The following is a 27162-nucleotide window of genomic DNA, read 5'->3' as shown; positions in this document are numbered from 1 at the left end:
CACAGCCCAACAGGAAACTTGGCTCTTCTGACTCACTCTGATTCGACCTTATTAAGAAAAAAGAAAAAAGAACCAGAGCCAACTCCAGCTAGGGTTTCACGCCAAGTGCGGGCTCCCAGCAGAGTGCTGAGCACCATGGCCTGTGCCCTGATCTCCCCACCCCAAACCCTGAGGCAGCGCCTGTTCCCCGCTCCCCCCAGCCCACCCTGCCAGCAAAACAGGGTCCTGTTAATCCCCTCCCCACCTCAAAACCACCCCATAGCCTCCCTCAAACCTGCCTCCCCTCCAAGCCAAAGGTACCCTAAGGCCTGTTTCCACTTCTCTCCGCTGCCCATCTGGCTGGCTGCAAGGTCCTACAGGACCCCAGGGATTCTAAGCAGCTGAGGCCAACACTACAGGGGGCAAGGAAGAGGGAGGGAAGGCTTAACCCTCCACGTCCCAGGCTTCAATGGAGCCAAGACTTGCTTGTCTTCAGCCTAATCAGTCACTGTTGTAGGAATCCAGACATCATGCCAGGAACTAGGGTGACACAGGCAGGCGAGGCATTGCAAGCCTAGATTATAGATATCTAATGTCCCCAAGCACATAAAGGGAGCATTAGTCCTGAAAAACAGTTCAGTGGGTCAATAAAGGTTTCTTGGTAAGGATGGAGGCGTGGAAGACAGGTCCTTCCTCCCTTGTTTCTAAGTCTCAGGGGTAATTTTTGCCCTCCAGCTCCCAAGGTCACACCTGGAGAAGACAGCCTAGGGGAGGCCTGTAGAGCAGAATTTAGAGTGCAACGTCTTGGATAGCAAGTAAAGAAGTTGAAACTTCTGAGATCTTTCTTATTAACCTTGCCATCCCCAGAAGGAGCAGAGACTCTGTCAGAACAAATGGAGCTATTTGGAATAATCTTTCATTGATCAAATGTGGCCACTAGATCAGAGTTGGTAAGGGACTTACTTAAGATTCCCAAGCCATGGTTCTCCCAAGTCCTCTCTCTCTCTCTGCTGTTTTATGCTTATGGTTGAGGTTTCTCTGCCTCTCAGCGACCCTATTCCATATCCAAGGCAGCCAGCTGCTGGGCTCATCTTATCCATGTGTATATACTCAGATTATTTCTGGCTACGCTAGACTCATGAAACACAGGACAGAAACCACTGGAGATGCATGAAGTCAGCATCGCCCATGGGCTCCCAAGTCCTGTTCCGCCTGGAGATACACACACCAGATACACACACCGAATAGTCTCCATGCCTATAGACTGAGATCTGGTGGAGGAGCTGAACGTCCAGGGTCTTTGTACTCAGGGCCGAGTGCCAAGTGTCCTCAGGGTGCAGAATTAGAGGGTGGCCCCAGCTAGAGGGAGGCTCACCAACAAAGATGTCTCTTAGCAATAGCTTTGGAGAAGAGAGAAGGCACCCCAAGAAGCCTGGGAAGAGGTGAAACCAATGAGGAAAGTGGAGTTTAGGAAAACTGTGTCCAGAGCAAAGTGGAACCAGCAGGGTAGTGCCCACATCCTAACCCGGCTGTGCTTGCCAGAAACCCCACTTAACAGAGCCGAGTCCCCAGGGGCCCCCTCCTACTCTCTGCCTCATTCCCTTCCTCAGAGGCAGGTCTGTGGCTTGGCTGGAAGCTACATGGACTGAGGGAGTACTGCTCTGTGGGACAGGCCACATAGCTAAAACCCGGCGGGCCATAGGGCCCCGCGGAGGAGGCCCCAGCAGGCGGACCAGGTTCCTGAAACCTCCAGACACTTCCAGCCTGTTGCTTATTCATTCAGAGTAGGAAAGCGCCAGCCTAGCGAGCGGCTAGCCAGTGTGGGGCTGGCCATGTAAGGGCCCCAGGAGGTCTTGCCCGCCCGTGCCCTGCGGAAAGCCTCGTGCAGCCCTGGGCACCGCCCCTGCCCTGCCCTGACCCCTTGGCCTCGAAATGCTGTCATCGGAGGAGCCGTCCCGCTCGGGACAAGGCCAGGATGGACAAAGCTAGAGCCTGGGCAGGCAAGGAGCCGTCCTGTCTTCGAGGCCGTGGGAAGAGAAGCACGTACCCACTCCTGAGAGCCTCTCTGCCCACCTGGCCTCTGCAGAAGGGCCACTATGGCTCTGGCCGGAGCCGGCAGCCAGCTGGGGACCCTGGTGTGGGGCGCCTGCCTGTGCGTCCTGGTGCACGGGCAGCAGGCGCAGCCAGGACAGGGCTCGGATCCCGGACGCTGGCGGCAACTGATCCAGTGGGAGAACAACGGGCAGGTGTACAGCCTGCTCAACTCGGGCTCTGAGTACGTGCCCGCGGGGCCCCAACGAGGAGAGAGTAGCTCCAGAGTGCTGCTGGCAGGCGCGCCCCAAACGTCTCAGCGACGCAGCCCGGGGGGACCCCGGCGTCGGCAGGCGCCGTCCCTGCCCCTGCCCCTGCCCGGGCGCGTGGGTTCGGACACTGTGCGCGGTCAAACGCGGCATCCATTCGGCTTCGGCCAGGTGCCCGACAACTGGCGAGAGGTGGCCGTCGGGGACAGCACAGGCATGGCTCGGGCTCGCACCTCTGTCTCCCAGCAACGGCACGGGGGCTCCACCTCCTCCTCAGTCTCGGCCTCGGCCTTCGCCACCACCTACCGCCAGCCATCCTCCTACCCGCAGCAGTTCCCCTACCCGCAGGCGCCCTACGTGAACCAGTATGAGAACTACGACCCCGCGTCGCGGACCTACGAACAGGGCTACGTGTACTACCGCGGTGCGGGCGGCGGCATGGGCGCGGGGGCGGCGGCTGTAGCCTCGGCTGGGGTCATGTATCCTTTCCAACCCCGGGCACGCTACGAGGAGTACGGCGGTGGCGGCGAAGAGCAGCCCGAGTACCCGGCCCAGGGCTACTACCCAGCCCCAGAGAGGCCCTATGCACCGCAGCCCCAGCCCCAGCCGCAGCTGCAACCTCAACCCCAACCCTCCGACGGCCTTGACCGTCGCTACTCGCACAGCCTGTACAATGAAGGCACCCCGGGCTTCGAGCAGGCCTACCCTGATCCCAGCACTGACGCAGCGCAGGCCCCCGCCGGGGCCGGTGGCACCTACGCTGGTGATCCCCGCCTCGGCTGGTACCCTCCCTATGCAGCCAATGTGCCTCCCGAGGCCTACGTCCCTCCGCGCGCGGTGGAGCCACAACCCCCATTCCGCGTGCTGGAGCCACCCTACCTGCCTGTGCGCAGTTCTGATGCGCCCTCGCCGGGTGGGGAGCGGAACGGCGCCCAACAGGGCCGGCTCAGCGTGGGTAGTGTGTACCGACCCAACCAGAATGGTCGCGGTGAGTACCGTCCTTGGCTTGACACTCTGGTCACAGGTGAATGCTGCTCCAGGGGTGCAGATCCTCTCTCTCTAATCAAAGGTCTCCAAGTAGGGGCTGAACAAGAGCCGTGTAGCGAACAGCGAACAACTGTGTGCCTCTCCTCCCAGCCCGCCCTGAATCCATCCATTATCCATCAGGGTCAAAGGCCTGCATTCTGACTCTGGCTTTGGGGTAACCAAGGAAGGACTAGCCAGGCTTTAAGAAGTACTTACAGATCTCACTGGGGTCAACTAGGGAAAGTGGGGGAAAGCCCTTCTCTCTTCCAGTCAGGGACTCTCCGATGACTCTTAGAAATTACTGTATTATGCCTATGCAAAGAGTGAGGCAAGGATCATGGGAACTATGGACCTTCAGGGTCAAGAGGTCTTCAAGATGCTTCTAGAGGTACAGCAGTGTCCCTATGGCCGGGCCTCTGTCAGGTGGCTGACCCTTGGTGAAGGGTCAAGAGCAGCACTTGAACAAACATAACTTGCAGACCCCTGAGGGGAGCCCATAAGGCTGGGATGCCAGAGCCCACTGGCTAGGGCATACTGAGCACTAAAAAACCTGAATAATGAAGATAAGTAATATTTCAGTGCATTAAAAATCTGTTATGAACAAATATGTCCAAATTTTAAGTAGACTCAGTAATGGTTCCATAACCTGAGACAAACTGAAAAATCAACATGGGGCCTGTCTTTATTTGAAACAGGATATTTGTTCATTGTAGATTTTTTTGTATTGATTTTGCTTTTTAAAAATATCATATTAAATATTACTTATCTTGGCTACTGTGCTTTTTTGATGTTCCCTAGAACATAAGCCAGGCCAAAGCTCCACTGCTTCACGTTCATCTTGGCTCTGAGGGAGAGTCCCAGGAAATGTCTGGAGACAGGCCACCCTCTGGTTTTCCCCGGGGATGAAGATATGACCTATTCTTGGGAAGGCCAGGTCATCTGCACACAAGGGTCGGGGTGGAGCGGTCTTCCTCCGCCAGATGGGCAGCTTCCACATGTGCTGTTACTGAGACAGGGGCCAACTGTTGTGTCTGGCCAGTGCTGGATGGCCATCAGCCCGTCCTCTGCTGTCCTAGAATCCCCTTGCTGATGCTGTCCATACAGGGCTGTCTGCTCTCCGGTCAAGGTTTCCACTGAGTTCTCAATGCACATGCGGTACACCCTGAGGGCAGTGCCCTCTGCCCACAGTTCTCTGCTCCATACCAGGGCTGCTATACCAGAGCTATCAGTTGAAGATGAGCCTTTGTGACCCAAGGGTACTGGTGCCCAGCCCAGCCTTGGCTCCTCAGCCTCTGTCAGCATCGGATAAATGCTGAATCTAGACAAGATGGCCTAATTGAAGAGCTGCTGCTTGGGGGCTCCTAGGGCTGAAGACCAGGGGAAGGAGAGTCTGGAGGGTAGTGTGTCATATCCACTGCATAGCCCTGGGTCTAATTCAATTCTGAATCCTACTTTGAAAACCACAGGAGCTGGAGGTGAATCAGAACAGGGGAGTGGGGTGCCTCTATGATGCAATGCCAAACATCAATGGTGACAATGTATGGAGGCCTTGGTCACCAGCTTGACACCGCCTGCAGCAGGGTGGTATGGCTTTGTGCTGACTTGCCCCAGGAGCCCCTTGGAGGAGAGGGTGTTTTACCTACCAAGTGCTTAACTGTTGTGGCTGCTTTTCTTAGAATGCAAGACCTCAGCTCAGGCGGAGCTCAGCCAGAAGGGCCCCACCTCCGGACTGAGGAGAAAACCAAGGCCTCAAATGCCACAAGGCTGGCAGAGGCAGGCCAGGGACTGCACATCTGGGCCTTGAGCCAGTGGGTTTTCTAGGGCCCCTCTGTGGCCTGTGAATTTTCAAGGAAGTTATTTGGTTCAGAGAAAGATAAAACAGGGCAAGGCTAATGTCTGGAGTGGGGTGCCTGGTGCTCAGCAGGCAGCTGCTGCCCCAGAGCTCCATAGTTCATTTTGAATCAAATGTGATTCTCCCCTGAAGGCAGTGTTCTTGGTACCCAGTCTGGCATCCATCAAATTCAGACTCTGCCCTGAGAGAAGCACAGCAGAAAGAACACATTGGTGTGTGACTAGGTCAGTGTTGGGAGCAGACGCTGTGGGAGGTAGGTAGAGAGGAGGGTCTCCCTCAGGTTGGGGGAGCACCCACCCTGACATGCCCATAATTCAGCTCTGCATGGGGTTCTGAATTTCACTTCAAAAATCAAAGGAGCTGGGCCGGATGATGATGGTGCATGTCTTTAATCCCAGCACTTGGGAGGCAGAGGCAGGCAGATCTTTGTGAGTTCGAGGCCAGCCTGGTCTACAGAGTGAGTTCCAGGACAGTCAGGACTACACAGAGAAACCCTGTCTTGAAAAACAAAAACGAAAACAACAAAATCACAGGAGCTGGGAGTGAATCAGACTGGGGAGGGGGAACATCTGTAATGAATGCTGAGTGTCTCTGCTCCAGAGGCTCAGAGAGGGCTTCTCAGAGGAGGTGCCCAAGCATCGTGCAGGGGATGGCGATCAGCATCTTCTAAGATCCCCCTCCCCTGATCATGGAGGAAATAGGATATGGGGACGGAGTTAGGGTACATGCTAGTGTGGGGTCCCCAAAGAAGCCAGAAAAGGGACATTACACTCCCCTGATAATGGTTCCTCCCTTCCACCCTGCTAGTCTAGGACCATGGAAAATCCCAGCCCAGTGAAGTCCAAGTCTTGTACTTGAGATCAGCCCCCCAGGCCTGGTGTGGGAGCCCAGGGCAGATTCTCCGAGGCTGACTTCATCCCTCCTGGCCACACACTCAGGGGTCTGAGGCCCAGCTCTGGCAGCCTGTGCTTGTGTGTGGGTGTGGATCTGTCCTTACAACACCAAACACATGTGAGCACCGCCCACGTCCCCCCTTGTGTATGTGGCTTCCAAGTGCCTGTCCTGAACTCAGTTTTTCTGCCTCAGCAGCCTTCTCCTCTTTCTTTTAATGCTGGGTGCTGGGCTGCTCAGGGTTTCTGCAGTACCATTGTCTCCAAGGCCGGAACAGGTCACCAAGGTGAAGGAGGGTTTATGGAGGCCCAGAGAGGCTCACATCCCTCATTCATCTCTCACAACACATCTACTCAGAGAGGCCTGGGGAGTGGCTGGCTGTCTCCCAGGGCTTCTAGGTCCCCTGCCCTGTGCCAACCCCCCATGCCACCTCTCCTTGAGACTGCTGCCAGGCCCTCCTCCCCAAGCATCCTTGCTCCAGCCCCTGCTTGCCACAGCCCCGTGTTCTTTGAGTTAGAGGTCTTAGTGCTGAGATGCCCCTAGTCCCAGAAGACCATGGCTTTCCTCCCAGGATCTCCCCTTCTAACTTGGCCTCCCTCATCGGTCCAGGGCTTCTACAGTACCATTGTCCATGAAAGACATATCACTGAATCTGGAACAGGTCACAAAGGTGGCTGACCATCAGGGCATCCCTGATGGCTGTTCAGCCTTGCCTGGCGTGTGTCATCCATTCCTGGCTTGACAAGGACAGTTGGATCTTGACACGTGCACCTAGCATCTCCGAATCTAAGGTTCTTCCTCTCTTTTCCCTTCCTTTCCTGCTCTTTTTCAGGCATCCACAGCCACCATTGTGCTGCTTCTGGGACCACATGCTCCCTTAACATCTAAGGGTGTTTCCAAGGTAGTACCTTTTTAAACCAGCTTCCCGCACTGCAGAAGGCCCTCAGTCCCTGGGAGCAGCCCTGGCTCCCTGCCCTCACCCCAGCTTCCCCTCCTCACTCACCTGAGCCTAATGACCTGTTTCCTCAGCCTGCCTTCCCCTCTAGGTCATCTGCTCTCCTCCAGCGTGCTTTGAGTAGATGCACAGAAAGGCAGAGGCCTCCACCCGGCGAGCTTCCAGAGCTAGAGCCTCCAGGCAGAGATGGAGTAGCAGCCTGCTAAACCGCGTGCACCTTCCGAGCCTTGTGACCTACATGTGGGATCCCATGATTACATTTGTTCCCACAAGCTCTTGGTGACACAGATCACAGGCCCTAGGAAGACGAGAAGAGGGAGCCTAGTAAGATGGCACAGTGACACCACACAAGATAAGCAATGGGAGGCAGGACAAGAGCCCTACCTCTCTGCCCGCTGGGCATCTCTGGGGCACAGCCTCCCTCTGCATTCCCTGCTGAGAGTTAGGCTCCAAGTGACTTCCCACTTGATCTCCTTTAATCCCCAGGTTGCAGCCAGGTACTGTGAATTTGCCCCATTCCGTGGACAGGATGAATGAAGGGCTCACTTGCTGACTTTCGATAGGGAACCCAGGACTCGAGTCCATATGAATTCATCCTGTGTTCATAGCCACGCATTGTTTTTCATTTTTTTCTATGTATTTTTATTACTGCATATCATGCAAGCTTCATTCATTCATTCATTCATTCATTTGTTCATGCACTCAAGCATTCAATGGCTATTTAGGTACTGGCTGGAACAGAGAAAGTTGTAGAGGGCCATCTAGGTAAGTGGCAGCAAGAAAGGGGTGTGGATGTCTGAGGGAGCAAGCAGGGTTCCAGGCAGCCTCCCCCAGGCAGACTTCCTGTCTCCTGGCTCACGACCCTCTCATATGGCCTCCACTCCCCTGCCCTCAGCCTGGACGTCTCTGTGGAGCTGGCTCTTGTTGAAACAGATGTCTGATGGTAGCTGCCACTGCTTATAAATGAGCTATGCTCTGCCAAGCACTCTTCCCATTTTCTCATTTAAGCCACCCAACAACCCTAGGTATTGTTACAGTATAGGATAGTGTTATCACTCACTTTATACAGGAGGGAGCTTCGGCTCAGAGAAGCCAAGGCTGCAGTCATGAGCAGCCAAGCTGGACCCAGGAAGGGTGTGTACCCTCTCAAGGCCCTGCTCTCACTCTGCTCAGGAAAGTATTTTAAAACAGTGGCACCTAACTCAGTGTTCAGTGACTCTTTTGTCACTGAACACTGAGTTGGGGGGGGGGGTGTCAGGGAACACAATGTTTTGTTGTTGTTTTGTCTTGTTTTTGCCTTGAGGTTGAGACACTGTCCCCTCCCCCCAGTTATTGGGGTTGGTAGCAGAGCTTGAAGTGGGGATTACAGTCCTTAGTGCCTTTGCAGGCACCAGGCTACTGCTGGGCTTAGCTAGAGAGTTCTGTACCCCCCTTTCCTTTCTCCTGATGCCCTGGGGGGGTATCTTCAGAGATCTCTGGACTCAGGATGGGCACCTCTCCCCTGAGCACCCTGCTGGAGTCCACCCCACTTCCTTTCTGAGCCAAGAACACATGGAAAACTCCCCAGGCAGTGGCTAGAAGAAGCAGGAGAGGAAGGGAACTGGAGGCCAGAAGTCCAGCCAGGCGGCCCACACCTGCTTCCAATTCCTGTGCCCAGCATTCCTGCGGAGCAGCCGCGGGGGCAGGGGCCCGAAAGGAGAGGCTGAGCCTTATTCCCACCCATGACCTGACCTAACTGCCTCCTCCCCGCTGCAGCTGGACCCAGGGGTGTTTTGGGTGGGCTCAGGATTACAGAGTAAGGGCTGGGCCTGGGTCCCTTGCCCCTCCCCCGCCTGTGATAAGTCCCTGGAAACCGGGAATCTGTTTTCCAGGAAGTGGGGAGGGAGTCAGGATGCCAGACAGGAAGGAGAGTGCCTGAAGGCCAGTGCCCTCAAAAGTGTCAAACCATAGAAGACAGCCCACCCTTCTCCCTGCCCATGGGCCAACTAGAACCATGTGTTTCCCAAGCCCCAAGTAAAAGAGTTTTGGGAACTAACACCAGCTTTGCTTGACAATGAAGAGTCTTCCACAGGCAGGTGATCCCAGAGTCTTTGTGGGTACAGGCATTCACACCCTTGCTCATTGAGTGTCTGCAGGTGCTGGTTCCTGAACACCTGAGCAGGTAGGTTAACCATGCCCTAGACCCACTCCTGCCCTCTCTAACTCTCAGCCAAGCTGTAAGAAACCAGACACCTGGCTTAAGTGCCCAGCTCCCAGCTTCCTACTGTACGTATGGGATACCCAGACCAACAGCTCAGTGGAGGCAAACGATGACATTGCCCATAAACCCGACTGCTCTCAGGAGCTCCTGTCCAGTTGAGGATTGTAGATGGCATCTCTTGAGACGTGTAGTCATCTGGCGGATGTATGTTAGCACCTTACTGTATGCTGAGAACTTACACCTGGGTATGAATGAGAAGAAACATGAAATGTTTGCCTTTTGGACCTTATGTTGTCATTTACAGACATAATTCATAGGTTAAGTGGTAGGCGCTGTGGATGACATAGAAGTAGCTAAGGGATCAGGAGTAGGGGGACGGGAGCAGTTTACAGAGGTGACCACCACAGGCCTCAAGAAGGTGGCATCTAAACCAAGACTTGAAGGAGGCATGTGAGTGAGCCAATTAGCCATCTGTAGGAAGAACATTGCAGATGGTGGGGGGGGGGGGGGCGCGTGTGACCAGTGCAAAGGCCCAAAGATGGGAATTAGCAAGTGTGCTCCAGCGTGCTTAGGTTGAGTGAGGTGGAAACAGAGATGGAATAGGAGACTGAGCAGAAAGATTAACAGGCCTCAGACAACAGAGGACACTGTGATGTCACTGGCCTTTACACTGTACACTAGGCAGCCACTGCAGGAAGCTAATGGCTGTGCTGGGGGTGTGTAGTTGGGAAGAAAGGTAGGATGTGAGTGTTGTAAGAGGAAGCAGGGTGCTGGGAGAGGAAGTCAAGCTTGACAGGTGGGCTCTGGACCTAGTGATGGTGTCACCCCAGAGTGAGCAGAATCAACCATGAGAAGGGGAGAGGCATGCATGCACAGAAGTGCACAGTGAGCTCAGAGTTCAGAGGTAGAGAGGTCAAGCTGCGGTGTTACGCAGCTGCTTACTGCTACTTACAATTCAGAGTTCTGGAGTGGCAGGTTAAGGACAGACCACAAAAGGCCTTTGCTGCCATCCTGAAATGTCTAGGCTCCACTCTTTAGGCAGTTGGGAGCCATTGAAAGTTCTAGACCTGGCTCTGTAGCCATCATAGCCCTCTTCCCCAGCCTGGAACTGCTGCTTCACCATGGGGCAGAGAGGCTTCGGTAGCTACCTTGCCTGCAAGCTAGCAAGAACAGGTGGAGCACCTCTGGGCGGGTGCTGACAACTTAATGTTCCAATTATTAGCTAATCATTTCCTGGGTTTGGGAGCTGCCAGCTCTGACCCACTCTGGCTCATCTTTATTCAAGTCTGAGCCGGGCAGGGCTTTCCGCTTTCCCCACCTAGGGGCTCCTCTGGAGTCTGTCTGTGTTCACTTGCCAAAACATCCCACTCAGCACATATTTCACAACCAACTGATGGGTTTCTGCTGGACTGTGTTTATCCTCCAGCCCTGGGCTCAAGAGATTAGGGCTCTGTTGGATTCCACTTCCCATTCTTTGAGAGCCCCAGCAGCAGGGGTTTAGAGAACACAGATGCCAGGGGAGGGTTATGGACCCCACAGAACCTGCAAAGCCAGAGGAAAACAGGTGAGGTATAGACACGCACAAGCCCACACACATACTGGGCAGGAGGGAACAGATTTCTAACGAGGCAGGAAGGGTTTGGGTCAGCCAGTGGGAGAATTTCCTAACTGTTGAAGCATGGGCTGCTGAGGTCGGGAGAGGTCTCGGGCTCTTGCCCAAGGCTGGAGAATTGATTGAATAGCTCCGAAAAAAGTATTTTTATCTCCAAGTGTTTATGGATCCATTCAACCTGTGCACAAGAGCCAGTTACTTCAGTCTTCCCTGCATCCTTCAGATAGGGCAACAGACTCAGATAGGGGAATGGGCCAGTGCACTGGAGGATCAGCACAGTGGCGAACTAACCTCTGGAACCTTAGGCACCAGAAGACCCCACTTGGATTCTGCCCAGAAAGAGGCTCATGGTCACTGCCATCATGGAAGTGGTCTAGAAGTATCAGACCTAGCCTAGGACAAGAGGACAGGGTAGACTTGTCCTGAGGTCTTTCGCTTCAAGAATCAGTGTGGCTAGTCTTTGCATAGAATGCTGGCTGCCACATACGACTCTCTGAGAACAGAGCTGAAATGCAATGTTTGGCTTTTCCCTGGGCTGGATCTTCATTATCTCGGCCTAGGGGCCCACCACGGCAGGACAGCTCTCTGTCTGCCTGAATAATGGCTTGGGACCTGGTTCAATCACACCCAGGCCCTCCCCAGCTGAGCCCTGGGCTTTGGTCATCCCAAGGGTCTTTGCTGTCCTCTGACTCAGTGTTCCCAGTATCCTGGCCCAGGCTGTGGACAGCACATCCCTTCCTAGGGAAGGATGAACACAGGGGCCTGGCATAGGGCTCCAGGCCTGGGGGACGAGGGGATCCGCGCAGACATATGGAGGGAGAGAGGCCTGGAGAGGGTCACATATAAGTCTACCACACGAGGGGCAAAGCTCAGCCAGCAGTGACCCAGCCACCCTCAGAGGGGACAGCAGAGTAAGGCTGTCCACACAGCCTTTGGGTTCTGATCCACTTCCAACCTGAAGACTAGGGAGGAAGCTGAACGGGGCTGCAGGTTCCCTGTTAGCTGGTCATGTGTGCTCAGCAAACCTGTAAGAACATTCATTGTGTCCTGTGTGGAACAGGGCTCAAGGCCACACCCTCCCAGGAGACCGGTCAGATGGGATTCTGGGGAGGCAGACTCCTCTTTAGCAGTGCCAAGCCATGCACAAGGTCCTGAAGGTTTACAGTGACTAAAAAAAAAAAAATCAAGATACAGTCCAGGTCCTGTAAGACTATCATGTATGTTTTATGTATATGAATGTTTTATCAACATGTATGTCTGTGCACCACGTTCATGCCTGATTCCCCAAGATATCAGAAGAGAGTATCAAATTCCGTGGCACTGAAGTTACAAATGGTTTTGAGCGGCCGTGTGGATGCTGGGAACTGAACCTGGGTTCTTGCCCTCTGCCTGCCCTGTTTCTAGAGCCACATAGCCCTGGCTGTCCTGGAACTCAATTTGTAGACCAGGCTGGGCTCGAACTCAGAAATCTACCTGCCTCTGACTCCTGAGTGCTGGGATTAAAGGCGTGGGTTGCCACACCCAGTTCTCATTTGTGTTTTAAACACAGCCCCATCTGACATGAACTACACAGTCCATAAAGATGTGCAGGTGCTCTGGGACATACCTACAGAGACTGGAGGAAGCCGAAGGGGAGGTGAGAGAAGCTGTCCACAGACCACGGGCCAGTTTTTTTCTGAACCAATCAGACATGAAAATTATCCCATTCTCCATAGTTAGGAAAACATGACGGTCTCACAGAAAAGTATCAGAAACCACATTTTTAATCTCTAGGTCCAGACCTGAGGGCTGGGTAACAGACTCCAAGTTGTTGGAAAACACATCTCACCCCCACCCCACCTCAGGATTATACCCCATAACTGATGGGACTCCTGAATTTGACCCATTTTGGAATGGGAGTAACCATGCTGATTATACCTGGACTTCATTCCCCATTGACCAGCTTGCCTGTGGCCTGTAAGCCAATAACAGCAGCTCAGACTCCCTTAGCTCTGTACCTGCCAACCTCCACGCAAAGCTTCTTTTATCTCTTTCCAGTCATCGTACAAGTTTCCCCCGGGTCCAAGCCCCACAAAGGGAATGAGAGCCCAAGCCTGGCTGCTGTCAGAATGTCCTCTGGGATCGCAGCCTGGAGAAGGAGGCTTTGTTCCATTCTGGAAAAACATACCAGCTAAGGGAAGGGCCTGTACTCCCTGGGACCTCAGCAGGGGGTCCTGAGGGTGAGGTGGGAGACCAGGCCTCTAAACTCCCAGGACAGCAAGGGCATGATAGGGGTGGGGGCACAGCTAGGTAGGAGGAGTTAGGTGAGTCATGGGGACTCCAGTAGTGGTCAAAATAAAAGACAATGCTAAAATCATGAGAGGAATGATTGCATGTAACTACTAAAACAGACAAAACCAACCTACAAGTGATTTAAAAACCCTATCAATGTGTTCCAGGGTTGGGAACATTTTCTTAGCTCTGTTGTGGTGGTAGTTGATGGCAGCATACATTTGTCAGAACCTTGCCAAACTGCACCAAAAATCTGTGCCTTTGTGTGTAGAGCCTACTTCAAAAAGAAGTCCATTGTATTTATTTATTTGATTTGTGTGAGTGTTTTGCCTACATGTATGTGAACCATGTGTGTGCAGTACCCACAGGGGCCAGAAGATGGTGTCAGATCCCCCTAGATCTGGAGTTACAGATGGTTGTGAGGTGCCATCTGGGTGCTGGGAATGGAACCCAGGTCCTCTACAAGAGCAACAAGTGCTCTAAACTGCTAAGCCATCTCTGCAGCCCCAAGTTTATTTTTATAAAAAGAAGAATGACAGGAGGAAGCTGAGACATAGGATCTCCCGAGACTGCCCCAAATCGCTGTATGAATATGAACACATCCATTACCCTCTCTAGGTGGGCTTCCTCACACTTCCAAAGGTATAAAATGCCCGTGGATCTTAAAGAGATAGGCACACATGGATGTGGATGGTCGTGTATTAAGCCACTAACCTTTAAAGAAGCAGAGGATGTGGCCTGCTAACCATGAGTAGGATACGGGCCCTGCCCTTAGAGAGGTCCCCATCTGAACAGAAGGAATCCCCAGAGGAATATGAGGAAATCCCAATAGTGAGGTAGGAGTATGTGCATCCCTCAATGTCACTAGTAATCAGGGAAGGCTGCCTGAGGCAAGAGCCGGGAATGATGTTCAGACTGACCTGCAGCCTGCCCCTAGTCTCTCCAGTGTGCTCTACAGATAACTCCTCCCAGCAGCTCCAAGGCTTACGCCAAAGCTCCATTAGAATCAGAAAGGACAGTTGATGTCAAAACAGTTCATTTTGCAGGGTCTTTCCTCCTAATACATTGCTTTCGTTGACTGTCTAGAGAAAGAAACTGAGGACAGCAATACTAAGATTCAGAGATGTTGATAGATCCAGGTTCAGGGTGTCGAGGATCAGGACTCAGTGTATGATGAGAATCAAAGCTCAGTGGTTAGGTCTCAATAAGACCAGGATCAATGTTCAGTGTGTCCAGAATCAGGGCTCTGTGTGTGGTAAGAGTCTAAGTCCAGTGTGTGACTAGAATCAGGATTCTATGTGTGACCAGGACCAGGACTCACTCAGTGTGTGATCAGATTCTGGATTCTATATGTGACCAGGATCTGGGCTCAGTATGTGATGAGAGTTAAAGCCTGGTGAGTGACCATGGTCAAGTCAAAGTGTGACCAGGGTCAGGGCTCAGTGTGTGACCAGAATCCATACTCACTGTAGAACCTGGGCCAGGGCTTCCTGTGTGGTCACTGGGCTCCTTCCGTGGGCAGGATCAAGTTCAGAGAACAAGAGCAGTATAACTGGCCCCAAGTGCCCCAGCCTCAGACTCTGGTCTCCTGACTGTCCAGGATTGCACAGCCAGCCCATGAAACAGCCTAGAGAGGAAGGGTCGGGCCAGGAAAGCTCTGTGGAGCCATCTGTGCGGTATTTATTGAAACGGGGCCTGGGATGGGAGCGGCAGACTGTCTGGTGCTGAATGCTGGGCCCACGAGGCTTAAACCCAGCGGCCACACCCACCTATGGCTGGGTTGCTAGAGGGTGGGGAAAGGGGACCCCTCCTCTCTTCCTTACCCCCCTTCCAGAAGCTTCTGGGAACCAGTGGATGAGAACCGTCTCCCAGCTGGTTTGAGGTCCCTAGGGTCCCTTGGGAAATGACTGCAAACATTCCAGGGGGCTCATGTCATAGAGCCTAGGCTGGCCAAGAAGTCCCCCATTTGCCAGGAGCCACCTCATCCTCACCCACCCTGTCCTCTAAGCCTCTCCATTCCAAGTAGGTGAGATCACCCTGGCTGCCCAGATCAGGCTGCCCCTGAGGGCCAGACCCCAGGGAGAAAAGTCCCAGGGCAGGGGCCCAAGGGATGTGTGTGTAAATGTGCGTGTGTGTGTGTGTGTGTGTGTGTGTGTGTGTGTGTGTGTGTGTGTGCAGGCACACACCTCTGTCAAAGGCTGTGAAACCAGACTTCCCTTTGTCTGCCTCATTGTCGGGACCTTTAAGCTGATGGAAGTGATTGGCAAACAGGGGGCCTAGAAGCCCCTTCCCATGATTCAAGAGCGCCTCCTTGCCTGCCTTTACCCTTCCGAATTCCCCAAGGACAGAGGGCTGAGATCCTAGAAGGAACTTACAGTCTCTTTTTATCATTTACTGGACAGAATCTCTAAGGCCCAAGAGAAGAATTTAGGAGCCCCCCTCTGTAAGTTATCTGTAGAACAAGGATCCACCCCACCCCCCCAAGTCACTGCTCCACCTGTGCCCTCACTCCCAACATCAAGACCATTCTGCCCTTTGTCCATTATGAGATGGGTCTGCTACCTGCCTATGGTTCCTGCCTATTCCCGGTAACTTACTCGGATCCTTACAGGCGGAAGACAAAAAGGGAAGCCCCCTGACCCTGGTGTAGCCTAGAGAACAAGCGGTCACAAAGAAAGGTTGGAGCCATCTTTAGACTTCCCCTGGGCCCTGCAGGGGTGGGATCCAGGCCCTCCCTCAGGTTGGGCACCAGAGGTTGACCACAGGGAATGGTTGTGGGCTGGTTTAGAGTCTGACGGCCAGAAGTGGCAGCAGGCGCCAAGAACATATCCTGAACAGCTCAGCTGGCACCAGGCTGAGAATTCTGCTGGCTCAGGGAAAGTGTTTTCTTCCTGCCCATCTCCTCCTACCTATTAATACTCACCTAACTCTGCCCATGAACCTTCTGGGGCCCACCCTGGGCTATAAGCCGGGGCTGTCCTGGTGGTCCTTGAAGAAGGCTGGATAGAGAGGTGAGAGGATTCTCTTGGCTAGCATGCAGAGGTCTTGGGAGCAAGGACAGAGGAAGCAGCTCCGCCAGGAAATTCTTTAGTCTCCTTGGTCCCGTCTCTAAGCCTTTCCTCATGACATGCCATTCCACCTCCCAGACACCTTTTCCTTCCAGTTCCTGGGTCTTGTTCACATTCCAAATCTTCTAGGGTGTCTCCATACTCCCACACCACCAAGCTGCAGAGGCAGCTAACTGCTGCTGACCTCCTTGAACCCAGGACCCACTGACCAGGAGGAATGGCCAACGGTTTGGTGGAGGAGGTCCTTGGAGCCGGCAGTGAATGGTCTGACCCTCTTGGTACTGTGCTCTTCCTCCCCGCTCTCTCCAGGCCTCCCTGACTTGGTCCCGGATCCCAACTACGTGCAGGCATCCACATATGTGCAGAGAGCCCATCTGTACTCCCTGCGCTGTGCGGCAGAGGAGAAGTGCCTGGCCAGGTAAGGAGACCTGGGGGTGAATGAACCAGAGGGCCTTTCAAGAGTCCATGGAGAGAGCCTGGCAAAGTGTCTGAGCCTCTCAGAGCCCTGGCCTCCATCTTGCTTGGCTCAAGGGGTGAGGAAAAGGGAGGGAGTGGGTTCTTCTTAGCCTACGCACGTTCCCCACAAGGGCCTTTACGACACTGTGACACTAATCTTAACACCAGCCCTGACAGAATGGGCTGCCCCGTTAGGAAACTAAGGCACCACGAAGGATCCGAAATTGATGCTATCTGTATTTCCAGTGGTCAGTGTGGGTGTCAGGGAAGTTCTGGATGGAGGGCAGAGGGCTGCAGGGTGAGGATAGGTTGCCCGTCTGATCATAGCAGGGGATGGGCAGGCATGGAGGACAGTGAGGCCTTAGTTATGTACTGTCCTGGAGAGAGGAGGAGACCACTGCCCTCAGCTCAGACGGGGAGCACACCCACCCTGCTCTTGCCTTGCTCACTTCTGGTTTATTAGCGGTTCATATTCTGCTCAGCTTCTGTGCTTTGGAGTCCTCTCCCTGCCCTAAGAGACCTGGTTAAAGGGACATTAATCTGCTGTTCTTCTGGACACGAATGCCAAAAGCATATTTTTCCCCTTAATTGCCCACTTTAAAAATACATTTGTTTATTTGTTTTTACATGTGAACTCTCTTACCTTTTACTCTCTAGGAACCACTTTGGAATGTCAACATTTATTCAGTTTAGACCTTTAGCCCTGTGCCCCCTCAGATTAGCTGACCACAAACTCTCTCATCTGTCTGTGGTAAGATAAAGAACTTTCAACAGCATATAACTCAATTTACTGCTTCTTTGATAAAACCATCTGTCTTTAAAATGACACTAATCAGAGTGATGGGTAGAGCAATTGATTGACACTCTGGTGAAAGTCCCTTATCACAGACGGGCAAGGTGTCCCTATTCTGGGGACCATCCATGGACAGCCACTCAGTTGACCTGACTGACCATCAGGCCTGTCTGTGTCCCTTGTCCTTGGGAAGAGAACACACCATTTCTGCTGACATTTCCTCCAGTGATAAGGGCTCAGTTTCCATGGTGGACCTGCACGAGTCTGAATCGTTTTAGCTAAAGCCAAATTCTCAATACATCTTTTTTGGAGCGTCTCAAGTGCTCAGCCCCGAGCTCCCAGTTGGGTGAGGAGAATGCAACCTGTCCCCTGTCAGGGTGATTTCTCTGTCTGCCTGGAGTGAGTGACCCCTCATCCAGGCTCTAACGACAGATCTGAACAGGCCTCGGGAACAGAGTGAGAGCCTGGGTGCACAGCTCTGGGGCTGAGGGTAGAGCTGGGGCTGAGTAAGGTCAAAGAAGGAGGGGCCTGCAGGGATGTGGCCTCCGGGAAGGCTGGGTAGAGGATTACAGAAACGCCTGCGGAGCTGGGGCCCTGCAGTGGGAGAATTCTCCACAGTCAGTCAGTTCAAGTGTGGGCTGGAGCCCTGGGCCAGGGCCCACACTGCAGGCTGAATCCAGAGAAGGGAGGGGATTTGCTTCAATCTCACCACCAGCCTGTGGCCAAGCTGGGCCTAGACGCTAGATCCTACTGGTTTCCCACGGTGTTCTGAGCCGAACAGCAGGGCAGGATTTCACCAAACAGGCAAGGAGGATGTTTTGTTTCAACCCAGACACAGACGGATTCCAAGCCTCCTCCAGACAGGGCCAAGGGCCTTACGTCCTGGCAGACAGGAGTCTGAGCTGCCTGCTGTCCAGACATATTCTCAGAGAGGGCTAATCCCCACAATGGGCCACCTCTCGCCTCTGGCCTTACAACCCAGTCCCAAATGAGGCCAGCCAGGACAGCTGTCAGTGGTCAGCTGCAAGGAAGGGAGCCGGCAGCCAGGCTTCCCTGTGTGTGTGTGTGTGTGTGTGTGTGTGTGTGTGTGTGTGTATGTGTGTGTGTCCTCGCACAAAAGAAATCCCTCTTTTCTCTCCCTTCCCTGCTTCTGATGGGAATTTAAAGTGACACATGAATGGAGAACAGCCTTCTAGAACGGAAAGAGCACATTGCTGGTCCTGAAGCCAGGCCAGCAGGGAAAGATGGTCTGATGGCACCTGCGCCAGCCCAGGGTGCATGTGACATCAGGGTGAGCCGTAGGTAGTATTGCGAGAGCCCTCGGGCAAACCAAGATGCTTCTAAGTACAACGATCACGGCAGCCTTCCTGGAGGAAGGAACTTGAATTGGGACTAGGAAGCTTAGTGAGCTCTAGAGCTATGGTCGGGCAAACAGCATGGGGGGGGGGGGGGAGAGACGTGTTAAGGGGGAGCAGCCCTTGGAGCTGGCGCTCAGTCTGTAGTGGAGCAGAACATGAAGACATGGGGCCAGGGGAACATGGGGCCAGGGGAACATGGGGCCAGGGGAACATGAAGATTTAGCCCAAAATGTTCAGGCCCGCCTTTCAGTCACACACATGAAAGACATGGAATACTTTGGTCACCAGTTAAGGCTGTGTCCAGAAGAAGGAAGAGTTTAGACATTCCTGAGTTATGGTTGTTAGGCTCTGTTTTATTTATTTATTTTAATATGTGTGCATGTGTGCAGGTGATGTGTGTTCATGTACAAGTGAAAGCCAAAGGACAGCCTTGCATGTCATCTTACAGGATGTTGGCCACTTCCTTTGAGACAGGGTCCTCCATTGGCATGGAGGTCATCAGTTAGGCTGGGCTGCCTGGCCAGCAAGCTCCAGGGATTCCCCCTGTCTCCACCTCCCCAGTGCTGGCGTTGGAAGCACACAACTCCATGGTTGGTTTTTGCTGGGGTTCCGACGATTGGACTCAGTTCTCCATGCTTTCAAAGCAAGCACTCTACCAGCTGAGCTGACTTCATAGGCCCAGAACTGTTTATTCCTAAATTATCCTCCAAAGATTTCTATGTGACCCCCAGCCGCTCCCAGGGTGGTGGTGGGTGCTGTCTCTAGCTGACTTGCCTAGAAGCTTGTGGCCAGAGTCTGTTAACAGCTGCCAGTCACACACAGAAGGCCAGCCAGGTCTGGGTGGTGTCATGAGAGAAGAGGCCAGACCTCACTGTCATGCAGGGGTCAAATGTCAGTATCTATGGGGCAGTAGGGGGCTGGGAGGACAGTGGCTGGACACAGGGCCTGTTGTAGTTAGCATACGCTGACTTCTGGTGTCCCAGTACCATCCCAGTCTCCCTGCCTGTTCCCACAGCACAGCCTATGCCCCCGAGGCCACCGACTACGACCTCCGAGTGTTGCTGCGTTTCCCCCAGCGTGTGAAAAACCAGGGCACAGCGGACTTTCTCCCCAACCGGCCACGCCACACTTGGGAATGGCACAGCTGCCATCAGTGAGTGGGACTGACCTGCCTTTGCTCCTTCCTAGGACTGACCCGCTTTTGCTCCTTCCTTTCCCGGGCCAGGGCCCCAGGTGCCTGAGTCCTGCCCGTTAGCACGCTGGGAGATGTTCCTGCCCTAGGAAAGTAGTGCTGGCCAGGGACCCTCATCGAAACTGAGTTGAAAGATGGGCCGTAGAGTGATCAGCCTTGGTAAGGGATGGAAATGTCTAGAATGCAGGGTTTTGCCCATGGGAAACCGGAACAGGAAGGAGTCCAGAAAAGAAGTAAGGAGCCTGAGGAGGTGCCGTTCTGAGGTGACCTAGCCCCAGAGATGCTACCCCGTGGGACTCAGAACAGAAGGGCTCAGTGGCTCAGAAGCCACCGTAGCCCGTCATCTGGCTCATCTCATGAGGGGAGATGTGAAGGAAAGCCCCGGGGAAACTAGGCCTTCTTCTCTCTCCTCCCCTAGACATTACCACAGCATGGACGAGTTCAGCCACTATGACCTGCTCGATGCAGCCACGGGCAAGAAAGTGGCCGAGGGACACAAGGCCAGCTTCTGCCTAGAGGACAGCACCTGTGACTTTGGCAACCTCAAGCGCTATGCGTGCACCTCTCACACACAGGTTGGGCTAGTGTGGCAGGGTGGGCACAGGAGTACATGGACGGGGAGTGGGCCAGCCAAGCAAAGAACGGGCAAGTGCCAAGGCTGTGCCCACTTAGCTCTGGTTGAGGATCTTCTTGCCAGTCCTGAGACCATCACAGGGCCCTGTACAAGCCTCTTCCCTCCTCATCTCAAGGGGTGTCTGTCCTGGAGATAAAAGGTCGTTGCCGCACAGTCTAGATAACACCATGTCTCATTTGCCTAAAGAGGGACAAAGGTCTGTCCCAAACCATCTTTCCGTAGGTTCATCCACAAAACATCCAGATGCCCATCTCTTTTCATCCCTTTCTTCGGCCATCTTTGTCAAACATCTTCAAGCATCAGACCCTTCACTTCATGCCCCTTCTGCCTATTGGCATCTCCACCTTCTGCTTGGCTCACCCAAACAGTGGCTCAACCAGGGCCCAAACCACTGTGGGCCCAGGCCAGGAGGGAAGCACAGAGGCAGAAGCCCCAGCCTGCCTTGGATGGGCATGGGGTGGCTCTGAGATTCAACTGACCTTTCATCCCTTTCCCCAGGGCCTGAGTCCAGGCTGCTACGACACCTACAATGCAGACATTGACTGCCAGTGGATTGACATAACTGATGTGCAGCCTGGGAACTACATCCTCAAGGTGGGCCTCACAGTCTGGAACATTCTCTCCAACTTGATGCCCATGCTCATCATCTCCCACTTCTAAAAGATGCTCCCTTTCTGGCTGTGTCCCCACCTCCCCAGTTGCTCAGCTGGGCTACCATCTGCAACGTTATCTGAGGTTATGTTCCTCTCTGGTCATGTGTACCTCAAGCGCACATGCTTCTCTCCCCCTCAAGGCCCCAAGGAATCTTCAGCCCCATGGTAGCTACAGGAGAGGTGATGATGACATCATCATCTCTAAGTGACAAAAGACCCAGAGAGCCAGTTAGCCCATCCTACCATGTGTGGAATGGAAGGCTCTCAGCTCCTTGCAATGGGCTAAGCTCCAGAGTATCTGTGACCAAGATTTCTTCCAGCAGGAACCCCTCTTGCTAATTGGAGTGGCGTGAGCTTACCCCATCAATCATCCCCTTTGGTACTGGGACAAGTAGAAAATTGTGCTGATGACATACAGCCCAGCTTGGCACACCCATACACACAGTATAGGGCCATGTCCCCATGGCCTGACCCCAGGAAGTTAAATCTTAGCTCCTCCATGTGAGCACATGGAGGGTGGGGATAACTTTGTCAGCTTTCTTATACCTGCTCCATACCAAAGTTCAGTGTAGGGAGAGCCATGGGTGGTGGCTTTTCCTGCAGGAAGAGGCTGGTAGAGAGGTGGTCCTCAAAACACAAAACAGAAGCCTGAGTTCTGCTCCACAGGGTGCAGGTGAGTGAGTCCTACCTGATGAGATACTCACCAAAGACTAATGAAGGCCCCTCTGGGTTCCAGGCAGTGGGCAAACTGACCACATAAACAGTACATAGTTTAAGCTGTGAAGAGTACACTAAGATTTCAAGTAACATCTGTTCTTTTTAATATTTTTTAATTATATTTTCTATATGGGTGTTTTGCCTATATGTATATCTGCTCACCGTGTGTGGGAAGTACATCCAGAGTCTGGAAAATGGCCCTGGATCCCCTGAGACTGGAATATGAAAGGCTGTGAGCTGCCATGTGGGTGCTGAGAACCAAAACCTGGGTCCTCTGGAAGAGCTGTCAACATTCTTAAGAGCTGACTCATCTCTCCAGCCCTGTTCTTTTTTAAGTTCTGGATTTTTTTTAATTAATTAATTAAGTGTGTGTGTGTGTGTGTGTGTGTGTGTGTGTGTGTGTATGTATGTGGGGGGGGGCAGGCTGCAGATGGGGCCCATCCATGCTAGGCAGGTGCTCCATCACAGAGTTGCACACCCAGCTCAACTGCATTTCTTCTTAAATGTCCTGCAGTGACTGGTGCCTACCCCCGCTAATCCAACCTGTCATGATTTGTCTCTGTAGCTCTTTCAGACAAAGAGCACAGGGCACACTTGGGCTATCTTCTCAACAAATGTTGGCTTCAGGGCACGGTAAATACCCTGGCATCAGTCGGGCCCTCAATAGGTCACCTGGACAGGGCTATGTGTTAAACAGCTGTGAGTGTTGGAGTCGAGTAGACCAGGTGTTGACCCCCTGGTCCAGCCCTCGATACAGTATTCTCTGGGGCAGAGACTGGCAATAGTGCCCTCTGCTGGGCCCTCCTGGAATGAGCTCTGGCTCTGGGGAAGTTCCTGACCTCCTGCTGAGAAGACGGTTGATGTTTTCTTGAATGACAGCTATCCCTTCTTTCCCACCTTTGTCTCTTGATCCCAGATCTCTGTCCCCCACATCTGTCTCCACCTCCGTGTCTCCCTCTCTGTCTGTCTGCCTCTCCACTGCCTTCTTTGGTGACCAGAAGGGGTACAGCTTCCTGAGAAGCCCCTTTTCTCCATTTCTCTTCTCCAGGTGCACGTGAACCCCAAGTACATTGTTTTGGAGTCTGACTTCACCAACAATGTAGTGAGATGCAACATCCACTACACAGGTCGCTACGTTTCTACAACAAACTGCAAAATTGTCCAGTACGTGTTTGCCCACCCCCTGACTCCTCCCCCAACCACATTCCTGCCTGGGAAGCAGGCAGGACGACTCCCTGAAATACCTAAGACGCCTGTACTTTGGCTCATTGATAGCCAAACACAGCTATGGGTGTATGTAGAAGGAAAACTCTTGTCTGCACCAGCCCCGAGCTGAGAGCTCATGATGGGGCTCAGGCTATGGGGTATTGACATGGGGTCCAATCCTGTGGCCCCCTGGGATATCAGACAGAAACTGGCAGAAGGCAGATGGTTTGGTTAAGTGCATAGGCTCTGCAATCCTAGTCTGCGGATCCATGCTCTGATAACACCTTTGCTCTCAGAACTACCTTCTTCACACATTTCCCACGAAAGCTGGGGATGAGGGCTTTAGGCCTGATGCCAGCATGTCCAGGTCTCCAGCACATGGAGGAATTCAGAACAGCAGGCATGCTCATTGGCGTCATCATCAAGGGGACTGGGTTAAATAACCCCAGATTAGGAGTAGTTCTGGTTGGAATGAGCCAACCTCTGTCCCTGGATCTCCGTCACACGGAAAGTTAATAGAATCTGGGCCTGGGCTTTTAGTATACGGTTGCTAAGCAGGGTCCTTAGCACCCGCTGTCCCAGGCCAGCGGAACTCAGTCTCCTGAAACCCTCCTTCCAGGAAGTACTTTGCAGAGAGACCCTCTGCCTACAAACTTACAACCCCTCTCAACCCCCTATAACTTTAAAATGTTTGTTTAGATCAAAGCAATATTCTTTCTTCTCCTAAAAATGTCCCAGTGCTTTAAGCTGAGTTCATCAGTTGAGGTCAGACTGTAGAAACTCCAAGTCCCCAAGAGGCGTTTAACCCCAAAGCGTGTGCTTGTTCAAAGGATGGCAAGTATAAGAGGTTACACCTGTGGGGTCAGGGCTGAGTGTGTAACCAGGATCAGGGCTGAGTGTATAGTCAGGATTAGGGTGCAGTGTGTGACTAGGATCAGGGTTGAGTGTGTGAACAGGATCAGGGCTCAGTGTGTGACCAGGGCCAGAGTACATCTAGAGACAGCTCTTTTATCCACAAAGCTAACTATCACTCCCACTCATATGCTCCCATCTGAAAGAATGGGTCCTGCCACCTCTACTTCAGTACAGAGATCAGGTTCCTCGGGAGTAGAATCAGACTACCATCACCCAGGACACGACAAGTGGGTGAAATGACCATGCCCTGCTGTGTACAGGAAGTTTGGCTTTCATAGGCCTGAGTTTCCAATGCCTTCTTGCTCCAAGGCCCATGAGGATGTGTCTCAGGCCACTGGGACCCCATAAGCACTATCAGGGCCCTCAGAGGGTAGACAGAAGCATCTGGGCCACCTCTGTGCTCCCCTAAGGCATGTGGCTGTGGAGGCTAAGGCCCTTGCTTCCAAGACCTCTTTACATAAGTGCTTGGAAAGCCTCAGGTCTTATTAGCGTGTCCCCGTGACCCTGACCACAGGCAGGCTGCTGGGCCAGCGTGCACAGGAAGCTGCACAGAGTGTTCCCAGAAAGGCCACGGGACTGACACACGTGGGTTTCCATCATCTTCCTGAAGAGGGGAAGGGAGAAATGTTTTCTCCTTTTTAAGGGAAAAAAAGGGAGCGGGAGGTCAGAATTAAAAGATAACAACCAGAGTAGCATTTCCTGACAACAGCAGCTAGACCCTGGGTCAGCCGGCGGGAGGTATGCTGGGACTGTGCTCTAAGAGGTGGGAGGCCCCGAAGGACCTCTTTTGGAAGCCTGAGTGCCCCGTCCTTTTGCCCTGAGCCCACCCTCCTGGGGAAGATGGAGACCTCTGCCTGCCCCACCCCGGAACCTTATCTGTAGTGAGTCTGTCAGGGAGGCGGGCCACCTCACAGATGTCATGTCATTGACCAACTCTTTCTTTCCTTAGGTCCTGATCTCTGAGTGGACAGACTCCCCACCCCTCATCTCTCCTTAAAAAGCAGGCCCTGCTCCCAGGCAGCCTCCCCCAAGAAGCCCAGTCCCCTAGCCTAAGGGCAAGGGCAGCTGGCGGCTGGGGCATCCCTCCCTGCCGGCCTCAGGGAGTGAACGTGGACCAAAGCCACAGGGATTCTGGATGCCAGGCCCCATTTTGTAACTAGCTCTCCTCTACAACATCATTTTGTCTGTTGTTGGTTTTTTAATTTTTATATTTTGGCCATCCCACACAGCAAGATTGCCCAGGTGCTGAATAAAACAAGGGTTTTCTAGTCTGGAGTTCTGCATTGGCCTAGTGGCTAGGTGGACCACAGCTGGGTCAGGCCTGAGAGATGGCCTAAGGTTTCAGCCTTTGTGTAGGAACATGTGGGAAGGGTGGCTGCCAGCCTGCCAGGACTCCAGCAATCCTCCAAGACACCATCCATCACGGAAATGCTGTGGGGTTTAGCCCGAGGCCAAGCTGTCTTCCTGGGTAGAGGACCCCATCTCACTGAGTGAGGGCAAACGTGGCTCCCCCCCCAGCCCCCACCCACCCACCCCTCAGTCATCCACCCTTTATTGGCCCTTCTTTCCTTCTCAGTCTGTAGCCTCACCACTACCATCCGGGACTGGGAGCCAACCACAGCATTCACAGTGCTGGGTACCTTCGGGACAACCCTAGCCCCTGCCCTGACCCATACGATTACAGGGTATACTCTCTATCCGGGGAGGGGCAGAGGAGTCTTAATGTGGGAAAGGGCCACCTCCCCAAAGGGAGAGGACACATGGATTCTTGGCAGAGGGAATGGCATGCCCCATGGGTAGTAAGGTGGGCCCGGAGGCTGGAGGGAGAGCTGGAGGAGGGAGATCGGGCCTTCCCTGGAAATGATATCTAGAACTCCTGGATACCAGTCTGGACCAGGAAGAAGCGGAAAGAAAATGTCAGCTCCTTTCCTCCTCTCCCACCCCAGCCCTCAAGATCTCCCCGCCGCCACCACCACCACCACCACCTGCCTCTGCCACCCTAGAGAAACACGAGGGGGGAAGGGGAGGAGACTTGGCTCAAAGGGCGAGGTCTAGCTGTTTGACTCTGGGCCAAGCATGCTCTACTGCACCTCAGTTTCCATCCTCAATAAAATGGAACTGCTCTCCCCTGCCTGGCAAAGCTGCTGTCATGGAGAATCAACAGTCGTTGTTACAGGGAGGTAGCAGGTGATCTACAGTGTCAGCACTTGTCCTTCAGCCCATCTGGACTCAGCTCCTTCAAAGCCATCACTCCCCCGCCTTGGGCTTGCAGTGAGGTCCCTGGCAGCCAGGTCTTCTGGTAGGTTGGTAGGAAGACCTCCCTGAAGGTTCCTGGACCCAGCCTATGGAGTGCCTGGGCCAGGCATCAGCCCAGGCATCAGGACCCAACTCCTCTGGCATGAGGTAGGTGTCGTGGCCAGTCATTCTACACCTGGGCTGGAGCAGGAGACTGAGCAGGAGCTCAGATGCAGCCTAGGCTTTGGATCACTGTCCACGACACCCTCTACCCACATGTACCTCAAAGATGCAACCTTAGACCGGCCCCTGCCATTCTTCTCTAGGTGCCCCGGAGTAAGCCAGGACTCAAGTCGGAAGGACTCCAGAAGGTAGAGTCCAAAGGTCCTCAATTCCTAGATCATGATGGGAGCCTATGCAAGACCACAGGCGAGCAGGACTGGAACCCCAGATATCTGAACCCCAGTCAGGCTAGATGGCAGCTGTGTGCAGTTTTCTGGGGAGATGGTCCCTACCCTCAGTGATGCTAAAGGATGCTTAGGCCAGAAAACTGGACTTGGTGGAAGAAGAAAGATGGGGATGACTTTTCCCACAGGAGGCACATTTCAAACCATGGGGAATGGACACAGACTCCAGACACAGCGTTCCTAGGTGCACATGAACCCCACACCTGGAGCTCAGGCCCCAGAGCTTGGTAGATGACCTTGAGGTGGGGTAAACACGTGGGCCAGTCCCCATGTGCTGGCAGGACCTTCTGAGACCAGCAGTCTGAGGTGGAGGCTAAAAGAGAAGGAACCCTCCACCTAAGAAGATGGCGAGGACACCCAGGACCCCGAGCAGATGCTGCTC

At 53.5% G+C, this 27162-nt stretch overlaps 1 protein-coding gene across 1 annotated transcript; it reads left to right on the top strand.

Moving 5' to 3' along the window:
- Positions 1 to 1755: 1755 nt before the first annotated feature.
- Positions 1756 to 25353, top strand: Loxl1 (lysyl oxidase like 1). Its single transcript, XM_052762159.1, has 7 exons — positions 1756 to 3267; positions 16464 to 16572; positions 19777 to 19914; positions 20372 to 20528; positions 21086 to 21181; positions 23006 to 23121; positions 25028 to 25353. Exons 1-7 carry the CDS (start codon positions 2076 to 2078, stop codon positions 25032 to 25034), a joined length of 1815 nt encoding a protein of 604 aa, XP_052618119.1. The 5' UTR covers positions 1756 to 2075; the 3' UTR covers positions 25035 to 25353.
- The last annotated feature ends 1809 nt before the right edge of the window (positions 25354 to 27162 follow it).

This window comes from Peromyscus californicus, unplaced genomic scaffold (assembly GCF_007827085.1).
Source record: "Peromyscus californicus insignis strain IS unplaced genomic scaffold, ASM782708v3 Scaffold_11__1_contigs__length_118956290, whole genome shotgun sequence".
NCBI classification, from domain to species: Eukaryota; Metazoa; Chordata; class Mammalia; order Rodentia; family Cricetidae; genus Peromyscus; species Peromyscus californicus.
Note: the sequence above shows the minus strand (reverse complement) of the source record. Positions and strands in the feature narration are given on the sequence as shown.

What these genes read in the sequence shown, in the direction of transcription:
- Loxl1 (XM_052762159.1), top strand. Translation starts at nt 2,076, where the DNA reads ATGGCTCTGGCCGGAGCCGGCAGCCAGCTGGGGACCCTGGTGTGGGGC. An exon ending in GAGGAGAAGTGCCTGGCCAG is followed by an intron (nt 16,573 to 19,776) that starts GTAAGGAGACCT and finishes CTGTTCCCACAG; the next exon opens with CACAGCCTATGCCCCCGAGG. An exon ending in CGTGCACCTCTCACACACAG is followed by an intron (nt 20,529 to 21,085) that starts GTTGGGCTAGTG and finishes CCCTTTCCCCAG; the next exon opens with GGCCTGAGTCCAGGCTGCTA.